The following is a 12,081-nucleotide window of genomic DNA, read 5'->3' on the forward strand; positions in this document are numbered from 1 at the left end:
CCGGGTTCGATTCCGGCCCGAGGTCATTTCGCGGTCCCTCCCCGTCTCTCTCTCCCACTCATTTCCTGTCTCTACACTGTCCTATCCAATAATAAAAGGTGAAAAAAGCCCCAAAAAATATTTTTTAAAAAAAATAAGCACTTGAGGTGGGTTTGGTATAAAAAGAAGGATGGCTATAATGAAAAGAACCCGATCCCTACTGTAAAATGTGGTGGAGGTTCTGTGATGATTGTTTTGAGGCTGTTTTTCCTCCAAAGTCCCTGAAACCTTGTTCGGGGCCATGGCATCATGGACTCCATGAAATACCAGGACATTTTAAATCAAAATCTGACTCCTCTGCCAGGAAACTAAAACTGGGTCGCCATTGGATCTTCCTTAACGTGTCTAAATCAAGACAAAAATGGTTAACTGCGCACAGAATTAAGCTGGTTTTACTGACAAAGAAAGGCTGTACAAAGTATTAAATGTAGGAGTACCGCACTTTTATTTTTGTTGTTGTTGAAAATATATTTCTTGATGAGGGATTTGTTTTTCTCTGAATAAATTTTCCAATTAAAGGTTGGAGGGCGGCACGGTGGTGTAGTGGTTAGCGCTGTTGCCTCACAGCAAGAAGGTCCGGGTTCGAGCCCCGTGGCTGGCGAGGGCCTTTCTGTGCGGAGTTTGCATGTTCTCCCCGTGTCCGCGTGGGTTTCCTCCGGGTGCTCCGGTTTCCCCCACAGTCCAAAGACATGCAGGTTAGGTTAACTGGTGACTCTAAATTGACCGTAGGTGTGAATGTGAGTGTGAATGGTTGTCTGTGTCTATGTGTCAGCCCTGTGATGACCTGGCGACTTGTCCAGGGTGTACCCCGCCTTTCACCCGTAGTCAGCTGGGATAGGCTCCAGCTTGCCTGCGACCCTGTAGAAGAATAAAGCGGCTACAGATGATGAGATGAGATGAGATGAGATTAAAGGTTGGATTTTTCTCCTCTTCTTTTTTTTTCCCCCCAGTGCGAGATGAATCGACATTACCAAAAGGTGGATTTTTTTCTAACCCTTTTTACTACGAGTGCCAATAATTATGGAGGGCATTGTATTGTTTAATATAAAAAAATGTTAAGTCTCATCAGGATGTGGTGATATATCAGCCACCTTTGCTATGAAAAAGAACTGAAAATAAGTTTTGAAACATTTATTGGTATTTCACGAAAGCACATAATCAATCACGTTATCATGCAGTGGCAAAGGTCAAAACCGACGAATACAGCAAGTCTTCAGACAACAAAACGAAACACAAACACAATTACTGACACTATAAACAGACATGTGTGTGCGGATAAAGCAGGAATCACAAATGGTCATACGACGACTTAAAGCCTGACCAAAACAGCACCTTTATAGAGAACTGTGGAAGAGACAAAACAGGACAGTCATGCTCACGCTGAGAATGTTCCAGTGTAAAAATGTGCACCATCAAGAAACATATCACACAAGCCAGAACGTCACTAAAACCCTGGATTCTATAATTATCATTTGACATTATCATCTGCGATCTGTGGAAGGAAGGGTACAGTGAACAAAGAGAGAATACGATTCATATACTAATGGAATGGTTGAGTATTTTTGAGCCAGAAGATTTTTTTTTTTAATCCACAGTAATTGCGCTTTTACTACAGTTGAGTCCATTTAATCATTTCTGAAAGCTAAAGGAGGAGGTTTAAAAAAAAAAAAATTCCAACATACAGTTTTAAGACTTTAATAGCTACTAATAACCTCCACTATAAACCTCATACTGTCGTATACAGTTACTAAATTAAACCTCAAATATCAAAGTAATTATTGGGGGGGGGGGGGGGGGGGGGGGGACACGCTTAGCTCAAAAGTTCTGAAACATTCGCCTGAACATGAAATTAAAACACGATGGTGTGGTTTTATTTAGAATCAAGAAGGCTGCAGTCAATCTTGTAATATACGTAGGGGTAATATTCCTGCTGGCTCAGGTTCAGACCCGGTATATCCATGGACGCCTAAAGGGAAAGAGACGTTCGTAAAAATGTAAAAGATGTTCATTTTCGACAATGGGGTCCAAAGTTAAATTGGCGCTGACTCACATCAATAATAGCAGCACTGCTGTCCAGATGTTTGTAAAGCTCATGGAGGACCTCACGCAGCTTTTTCATGTTTTTCTTACTGGGCTGCAAAAGCATGGCCTGGAAGTTGACTGGCAAGCCATACCTATAAGACCACAGGAACTACGATTGAAGTTTTAGATTCAGCAAAACATGATGCATTATGATAAACCCACATGATTTTACCTCAAAACTGATTCGGTAAAAACCCGAAGAGCCTTGATATGAATCCATGCGATGAATGCTTCACTAAAATTCACCTTCAGCCACCGTACCAGTGGGCCCTGTAGAAACACAAAGGCAGGTTTACTCCCTTATCACAACACACTCATAATAACCCTAACCACGTTGTCGCTTGGTTACCGCAATGCATTATGGGTGATACCCAGGGTCAGCGCCGCCGTATTGCTCACGTTCACCTTTGTTAAACACTGCATTGTTACTTCTAAGCGGTTTTAACCGTGCCTAAAGTGAATTGCTGTGTGCTAGGGTGCATCAGTTGCCCTCACTTTCATAAAATCTGATGCGTTTTTGTTCGGGTGTTCCTTTTCACCAATAAAGACATCCTGTGAAATTTTTTGACCATATTCAAAAGTCTAATGGTAGCACCATGAGGTTCATTTTTTTTTTTTGCCAAAAAACACCTATTTTATGTTTTCGCGTAAGGTTTGAATCACAATGTCGGACTCCATTTATTGATTTCTTGTGAGCCAGAGATCATGTTAAGAACCTTTGCAAGGGATTGAGAAGCATTAATGTGATTCATAATACATTTGTATTGTTTAAAAGTAGTTGAACAATGATTCAATGAACAGCTAAAACTCAAACTGTGCTTGATGATATATTTAGAATATGTACTAAAAATGTGGATCTAAGATATTTGGTATACTCTATAAGGTGCCATAATGTTTCATGAAAAGTGATCGAAATTGTCATAAAAGTCATAAAATAGCTGCTTTTTCCATAACTTTGAGCTCCTGGTGCCACCATTAAACTTTTGAATTTTGTCAAAATATTTCACCCAGTGTGTTTTCTTACCAAAAGGAACATAAAAACAAAAATGCAGCATGATCAGAGGAACTTTTCATTTTTAGGGGGCAACTGATGCACCCTAGTATGGATAATGTTCAGTGTACCTCACTAGCGGCGTTTATTGAAGTAAATACATTTATACTGAACATGACACGGCAGATCAGCGGGTTTCCAAAGATTTTTTTTTTGTAACGTTTCCTGATATCAAGTTTTATTTAACTAATCACTCATTTATAAATGTTTTGATAAGACATTCCGAGATTTGATGATGTCGTACAGTGGGCGGCACGGTGGCGTAGTGGTTAGCGCTGTCGCCTCACAGCAAGAAGGTCCGGGTTCGAGCCCCGTGGCTGGCGAGGGCCTTTCTGTGCGGAGTTTGCATGTTCTCCCCGTGTCCGCGTGGGTTTCCTCCGGGTGCTCTGGTTTCCCCCACAGTCCAAAGACATGCAGGTTAGGTTAACTGGTGACTCTAAATTGACCGTAGGTGTGAATGTGAGTGTGAATGGTTGTCTGTGTCTATGTGTCAGCCCTGTGATGACCTGGCGACTTGTCCAGGGTGTACCCCGCCTTTCGCCCGTAGTCAGCTGGGATAGGCTCCAGCTTGCCTGCGACCCTGTAGAACAGGATAAAGCGGCTACAGATAATGAGATGTTGTACAGTGTCGTAGACTCGGTCTGGACTCTTACCTTCTCACCAAGCTTGACTTGGATTCAGATTTTCCTGCTGTAAACCCTTGACATGTTCTCCACCTCTTTAAATCACCAACTTCACTGTCTTCCATGACAGAGCATGGCAAAAATCACTCCTCTCACATAAAATTAAATCTAACATCCGCTATGTTGCCCAACTACCGATCCCGGCTATCCCTCATAATGCATTTCGATAAACAAGTGATGACATAGTTATGCTTGGGGGTTATGTGGTCTGTAAAAAAAAAAAAAAAAAACCACAAGTGTAACCTATTACATTAGACACCAACGCTCCTTAACGGTCATGTGATTTTCACCAGTTCATACAGAGTATGGAAAGACGGAGCTTAGAGGAATCCAGGGGTCAGTATATATGTTCCAAGTACGAGTTCCCAGTAAGAGCAATGTGCAGAACTACAGTTTCAGTTGAGTAACAAGTGCAGAATATAACAGGAGCTCATCAGACTCGATACAGTGGGGAAAATAAGTATTTGATACACCGCCGATTTTGCAAGTTTTTCCACTTACAAAGAATGGAGAGGTCTGTAATTTTTATCGTAGGTACACGTCAACTGTGAGAGACAGAATCTAAAAAAAAAAAAATCCAGAAAATCACTTTGTATGATTTTCAAATAATTAACATGGATTTTATTGCATGAAATAAGTATTTGATACAATAGAAAAACAGAACTTAATATTTGGTACAGAAACCCTTGTTTACAATTACAGAGGTCAGACCTTGCCTATAGTTCTTGACCAGGTTTGCATACACTGCAGCAGGGACTGTGGCCCACTCCTCCATACAGGTCTTCTCCAGATCTTTCAGGTTTCAGGGCTATCGCTGGGCAACACGGAGTTTCAGCTCCCTCCAAAGATTTTCTTTTGGGTTCAGGTCTGGAGACTGGCTAGGCCACTCCAGGACCTTGAAATGCTTCTTATGGAGCCACTCCTTAGTTGCCCTAACTGTGTGTTTCAGGTCATCGTCATGCTGGAAGACCCAGCCATGACCCATCTTCAATGCTCTTACTGAGGGAAGGAGGTTGTTGCCCAAAATTTCACGATACATGACCCCATCCATCCTCTCCTCAATACGGTGCAGTCGTCCTGTCCCATTTGCAGAAAAGCACCCCCAAAGTATGATGTTTCCACTCCTATGCTTCACAGTTGGGATGGTGTTCTTGGGGTTATACTCATCCTTCTTCTTCCTCCAAACATGGCGAGTGGAGTTTATACCAAAAAGCTCTATTTTGGTCTCATCTGACCACATGACCTTCTCCCATGCCTCCTCTGGATCATCCAGATGGTCACTGGCAAACTTCAGACGGGCCTGGACATGTGCTGGCTTGAGCAGGGGGGCCTTGCGCGCGCTGCAGGATTTTCATCCATGATGGCGTAGTGTGTTACTAATGGTAATCTTTGAGACTGTGGTCCCAGCTCTCTTCAGGTCATTGACCAGGTCCTCCCATATCGTTCTAGGCTGATCCCTCACCTTTCTCATGATCATTGATACCCCACGAGGCGAGATCTTGCACGGAGCCCCAGACCGAGGGAGACTGACCGTCATCTTGAGTTTTTTCCATTTTCTAAATAATTGCGCCAACAGTTGTTGCCTTCTCACCAAGCTGCTTGCCTATTGTCCTGTAGTCCATCCCAGCCTTGTGCAGGTCTACAATTTTGTCCCTGCTGTCCTTAGACAGCTCTTTGGTCTTGCCCATGGTGGAGAGGTTGGAGTCTGATTGATTAAGTGTGTGGACAGGTGTCTTTTATAGAGGTAACGAGTTCAAACAGGTGTAATTAATACAGGTAATGAGTGGAGAATAGGAGGGTTTCTTAAAGAAAAACTAACAGGTCTGTGAGAGCCAGAATTCTTGCTTGTTGGTAGGTGATCAAATACTTATTCCATGCAATAAAATGCAAATTAATTATTTTAAAAAAATCATACAATGTGATTTTCTGAATTTTTTTTTTAGATTCTGTCTCTCACAGTTGAAGTGTACCTACGATAAAAATTACAGACCTCTCCATTCTTTGTAAGCTTTATGAGTTAAACCCATAATAATAATTAATCTCGAGGCTGATTCCTTTTTTGAACTTTTATTTCATTTTATTTCTACTATTGTTTAATTCTTATTATTTTTCTTCCCCAATTATTTTATGTAATTTTATTTTCTATTGTTTACTGTTCTGCTTTTACTTCTGTAAAGCACATTGAACTGCCACTGTGTATGAAATGTGCGATATAAATAAACTTGCCTTGCCTAAGTGGGAAAACGTGCAAAATCGGCAGTGTGTCAAATACTTATTTTCCCCAATGTAGATACTTTTATAACCCGAGTCCCAGATACGAAGAACTAACATGGATAAAAATATATTACCATACTGTATACTGCAATACAATCTTTTCAAAAAATGTCGCTATATATTCTACTTTCATACACCCACTGGCCACTTTAATATAAAGTAGTGCTGTCAAAAATGTCGCGTTATTAACGCGTTAACTTGACTCAATTTTAACGGCGATAATTTTTTTATCGCGAGATTAACGCTCTGTGACATGATGCCACGCCCCGCACAGCCAGAGTCCTCTGCCCTCCCCCGAAGAGCCACGGTGCTCGACTTAAGTTTCGTTTTCCCATCGGCGGCTCCAGCCCCACATTGGTACAACCAGTGTTCGAACTATGCCGATATTTTCGGGGGGTCCCTTTTTTTCCCTTGGTGGGGGTGGGGGTGCTTGCGCTTGTCTCAGAGCGCGGATCTCCATTACGCGCTCACTTCGGATACGCAAATTCTTCCCATTACACACGATTGCTATGTCAATAAACATCATTTTGACAATATTTTAGAGACCCCCCAACATTTCCCAAATCATGTTTTCAAGGGATCTCATGTCTGTTTCAGGGGATCTCGGATCCCCCGAGTACCCCCGTAGTTCGAACGGTGAGCAAGCCCATTCACTTTTTTATGCTGATAAGAGAATTACAATGTTTTTTCATGTGACAAAAATGTGCGATTAAATTGCGATTAATCGTGAGTTAACTATGACAGTCGCGACATTAATCGTGATTAAATATTTTAATCGCTTGACAGCACTAATATAAACTTGTTCTTGATTCGAAGATTCCTGTTCTCGGCTGCAGGAGCGGAACCCAGTGTGGTCGTCTGTTTTCTGCTGCATGCAAAGATGCTTTTCTGCTCGGAGTTACTATATCCTTCCTGGCAAAAAAAAAAAAAGCTCGAACCAATCTGGCCATTTTCCTCTGAGCTCAATTATCAACAAGGCGTTTGTTAACACCCACAGAACTGTCGCTCACTCAGTGCTTTTTGTTTTTCGCACCATTCTGTGTAAACTTTAAAGACTGTTATGCATGAAAACCGCAGGAGATCAGCACTTTCTGAAATACTCAAACCAGTCCATCTGGCTCAAACCAACACCCACAAAAAGAAAGTCACACTTTGAGATCACAATTTTTCCCGTTCTGATGTTTGAAGTGAACATTAACTGAAGCTCTTGATTTGTATCTGCGTGACTGTGCGACGATTGAGGGATTCGCCGATTAGATAACTGCATAAAACAGCAGGCGGATGGGTGTTCCTAAGAAAGTGGCAGAGGTGGACAAAGTACCCAACTTCATTCCTTAAGTCAAAGTACAGGTCAAATGTTACTCCGATACAAGTGAAAGTTGTCCAGTCAAATTTTTACTTAAGTTAAAAGTACTGAAGTACTTGCTTTTAAAAATACATTTTCTGTCAACGCATCGTTGTATTATTGCCACAACGCTTACAAAACCTAACGCCATTACTAAAGACAGAAATGTGAATTCACAAAATGAACGCATGCTGTGCATCATGGCGGTTTAACGTTAAGCTAGCTAGTCAGTGAAACTCCACCTGACATGCTAGCAAACTCTTTTTAAACTCGAAATCATATTGGGTAGCTAACGCTACTAGAAAAGAAAGATTTCTACATTCTGTTTATTTGGCAAGATTATGCTAAAACATATTTCTGAAAGGACTTCAGATAAGTTAACGTTATTCATGTTAGCGTAACTCTGTTTTTACATGCTAACTAACAGCGTCCAAGTTAACTAGCTATGTGTAAACATTAGCCGTGGACAAGGCGACGGCAACTTGGTGGGCAAATCCATAGAAAGTCATTTGACTAACCAGACTGCATAGCTATTGCAACGTTATCGCTAGCTCTAAAAGCACAGACAACTTCACTGCAAGCTTTCTCTTGGAATAAAACGTTTATATCCCTCAATATGCTTCCGCAGGTCGGACGGCGAGTTTTTGTAGGCCGTGATGTGGTTCGTTTTCAGCAAACAAAGCAAACATTTAAAACAAAACAACTCTTTATTCCTTTCAGAAAACTGAAACATGGGTTCATGGGCCATGAGTGCGTGCATTCTCCAGAAGAACTGCCTCCTTCCATTCTGCCATCAACTGATCGTGTTAAATAACGCTGCTGAGAAATCACTGAACTTGATTTTATACAGTCTATGGACGTGACGTGACCCTAGTGATTACTGATAGACTGTCTCAGAGTCACCTGCGAAAAAATCATCACGTTTTAGAAAAGAAAAGAAAAAATATCCACTTTCACGCCTGCTTCATAGTAACGAGTAACGAGGAGCTTGATAGAAATGTAGTGGAGTGAAAAGTACGATATTTGCCTTTCAAATGTAGTGAAGTTAAAGTCATAAGTTTCCAAAAAAAATACTCAAGTAAAGTACAGATACTCAAAAAGTGTACTTAAGTACCGTACTCAAGTAAATGTACTTCGTTACTGTCCACCTCTGTAAAGTGGCCGGGGAATGTATACACAATTAGATGACAAATTAAAGGAAAATACTTTTTTGAGAGAGTCACTGTTACACTGTTGTTGGAAATTTCTTCTCGCATGCTTTGGGTCCATTTACAGATGAGCATCACTACAAATCAATACAAAGTTATTCTGAACTCATTACCTTTATTCCGTAATGAAATATTTCTATCCTGATGGGAGTGGTCTCTTGCAGGATGACCCCGCCCCCATCCACAAAATACAAGGGTTCACTGAATGTTTTCCTGATTATGAAAATGATATAAAATTGTACGCTATGGCCTTCAGGGTCACTAGATCTTAACCTGACTGAACATGTGATTTAGATTTAGAGAGCATTCCCAACCACCACCACGTCACCATTTGAGAGAATATCTTTTGGAAGAACAGTATCCAGTACAGATCCAGAGACTCGCAGAATCTATATTAAGGTGAACTGATGCTATTCTGGTGGCTTACTAACACACAATGCTGTTTTTTTCCCCTTTAATTTGTCACCCATTGGTACTGACCTCGTCATACGGACACAAATAAGTAATGAGTAGTACGGCATCATACAAACTGCTTCTTCTTGTCTGTAGAGAGCCGAGTCATCTCCTCTTTGTCGGCCTTCAGCTCATCTTCGTTGTACTGGAAGTCACGCACAATGAATCTGGTGTAAAGAACAGAAAATTATCTTTGACTCTTTCTTGTATCTAGTTGTTGTATTTTTTTTTTTAAATCAAATCTTTCCACTCAGCCTGGTGTAAATGCTTTGTGATCTGGTAGAATGGCATTCAGGTTTAATGCACGAACATGAACGCAAGCTAAAATACGAAGTCACGGAATTCAGTATTGGCTTCGAACCACTGAATCAACAGATCAGTTGGATAATGAAACCGTTGAGCATCTTTACAAATGCTACAGTATCTTGCAAAAAAGTATTCATCCCCCTTGGTGTTTGTCCTGTTTTGTCGCATTGCAAGCTGGAATTAAAATGGATTGCTGGAGGGGTAGCGTCATTTGATTTACACAACATGCCGACCACTTTAAAGGTGAAAATTGTTGTTTTATTGTGACACAAACAATAATTAAAGATGAAAAAACAGAAATCTGGAGTGTACATTGGTATTCACCCCCTTTCGTATGAAACCCCTAAATAAGAGCTGGTCCAACCAGCTGCCGTATACTGCCGTATACTCCACAGAGTGGGCGGGGCTTTATGGAAGAATGGCCAGAAAAAAGCCATTGCTTAAGAAAACACGTTTGGAGTTTGCCCAACAGCATGTGGCAGACTCCCCAAACACATGGAAGAAGATTCAATTAAGTCACATAATTAGTTGATTAAGATCCGCCTGTGTGCAATCAAAGTGTCACATGATGTCTGTATAAATCAACCTGTTCTGGAAGGACCCTGACTCTGCAACACTACTAAGCAAGCAACATGAAAACCAAGGAGCCTCCAAACAGGTCAGAGACAAAGTTGTGGAGAAGTATAGATCAGGGTTGGGTTATAAAAAATATCCCAAACTTTGAATATCCCACAGAGCACCATTAAATCCATTATAGCAAAATGGAAAGAATATGGCACCACTACAAACCTGACAAGAGAAGGCCGCCCACCAAAACTCACAGACCGGGGAAGGAGGGCATTAATCAGAGATGCAACAAAGACACCAAAGATAACACTGAAGGAGCTGCAAAGATCCACAGCGGAGATGGGAGTATCTGTCCATAGGACCACTTTAAGCCGTACACTCCACAGAGTGGGCGGGGCTTTATGGAAGAATGGCCAGAAAAAAGCCATTGCTTAAGAAAACACGTTTGGAGTTTGTCCAACAGCATGTGGCAGACTCCCCAAACACATGGAAGAAGATTCTCTGGTCAAATGAGACTAAAATTGATCTTTTTGGCCATCATGGGAAACACCATGTGTGGCGCAAACCCAACACCCTGAGAACACCATTCCTACAGTGAAGCATGGTGGTGGCGGCATCATGCTGTGGGGATGTTTTTCATCTTCAGGGACAGGAAAGCTGGTCAGGAGTGAAGGAAAGCTGGATGGCACTAAATACAGGGCAATTCTGGAGGAAAACCTGTTTGAGTCGGCCAGAGGTTTGAGACTGGGATGAAGGTTCACGTTCCAGCAGGACAATGACCCTAAACTTACTGCTAAAGCTACACTGGAGTGGTTTAAAGGGAAACATTTAAATGTCTTGGAATGGCCTAGTCAAAGCCCAGACCTCAATCCAATTGAGAATCTGTGGCAGAACTTGAAGATTGCTGGACACCAACGCAACCCATCTAACTTGAAGGAGTTGGAGCAGTTTTGCCTCGAGGAATGGGCAAAAATCCCAGTGGCTAGATGTGCTAAGCTCATATAGACATACCCCAAGAGACTTGCAGCTGGAATTGCAGTAAGAGGTGGCTTTACAAAATACTGACTTCAGGAGGGGGTTTGAATATCTATACACACTCCAGATTTCTGTTTTTTCATCTTATTGTTCGTGTCACAATAAAACAACTTGCACCTTGTAGGCATGTTGTGTAAATCAAATGGTGCTAACCCTCCAAAAATCCATTTTAATTCCAGCTTGTAATGCAACGAAACAGGACAAACACCAAGGGGGATGAATACTTTTGCAAGACAGTGTATATTATAACTTCCGGCCAAATGTAAAATAGCTCTTGAGATACTCACTTATTTTCTCTGGCTTTGAGTCTGAAGTCATCTATTGCCTTTTGAAAGAGGGTGACGCTGAAGAGCCCACTGTCCTGGTCTTCAAAAAGCAGGCTATGAAAGAAGGATGGGGTGAAAATTTGAGATTTTGAGAATTTGCCCGGCAAAACAAGATGTGAAAGGATAACATCAGGTTTATAATTCACGATTACGCCACTGACAAGGCAGTAACTCCAAGAACAGGTGTGTCAATAATGATGGAAAAAAAAACTTGACGAATGTAATAAATATTACATAAAAACTTTAAAAAATGTAAGACGATGGTGAGCAATCAGTGTCAAAAGATAATGTCTGTGATCAATACATCACAAAACCACCACAAAAAAGAGAACACGGCAAAAGTATGGAAAAAGGAATAAAAATATAAAATGTTCAATTGGACAATATTTTCTCAAGGTTTCTTTTCAATTTTTCCCAATAACTGGGTAGATAACGGTGTGTGCATGCACGTGTGAGCATAGGGCTAAGGTCCTTGTTCCTGTGCTTGTCACCAAGACGACACAGAGGGAGGAGTTTAATTGGTTTCCGCAAATCACCCAGGTCAAGGTGTCTGTTTCCAAGTGACGGATGGAGAAGGTACACAAGTACGAGAGATAGCTTGTTTAATTTCAAGCACAGTTTTCCAAGCCACTGGGAGTTGGCTGAGCTCCAAAAGTCTGACTGCACTGTTTTTCTCAAACCATATTACATCATTCTTTACCAATATACATCA

General features: G+C 41.3%; 1 protein-coding gene across 1 annotated transcript in view; it reads right to left on the reverse strand.

Annotated features, from left to right (window-relative positions):
- Positions 1-1,155: 1,155 nt before the first annotated feature.
- Positions 1,156-12,081, reverse strand: part of atp6v1c1b (ATPase H+ transporting V1 subunit C1b) — a 49,930-nt gene continuing 39,004 nt past the window's right edge. The window contains exons 9-13 of the mRNA XM_060904752.1: positions 11,331-11,423; positions 9,209-9,302; positions 2,294-2,391; positions 2,090-2,213; positions 1,156-2,005 (exon numbers count right to left, since the gene is read on the reverse strand). Of these exons, the coding sequence (XP_060760735.1) occupies positions 1,910-2,005; positions 2,090-2,213; positions 2,294-2,391; positions 9,209-9,302; positions 11,331-11,423 (505 nt within the window). The 3' untranslated portion in view covers positions 1,156-1,909. The remainder of the gene's footprint in view (positions 2,006-2,089; positions 2,214-2,293; positions 2,392-9,208; positions 9,303-11,330; positions 11,424-12,081) is intronic.

The sequence above is a fragment of the Neoarius graeffei genome, chromosome 22 (assembly GCF_027579695.1).
Source record: "Neoarius graeffei isolate fNeoGra1 chromosome 22, fNeoGra1.pri, whole genome shotgun sequence".
Taxonomy (NCBI): Eukaryota; Metazoa; Chordata; class Actinopteri; order Siluriformes; family Ariidae; genus Neoarius; species Neoarius graeffei.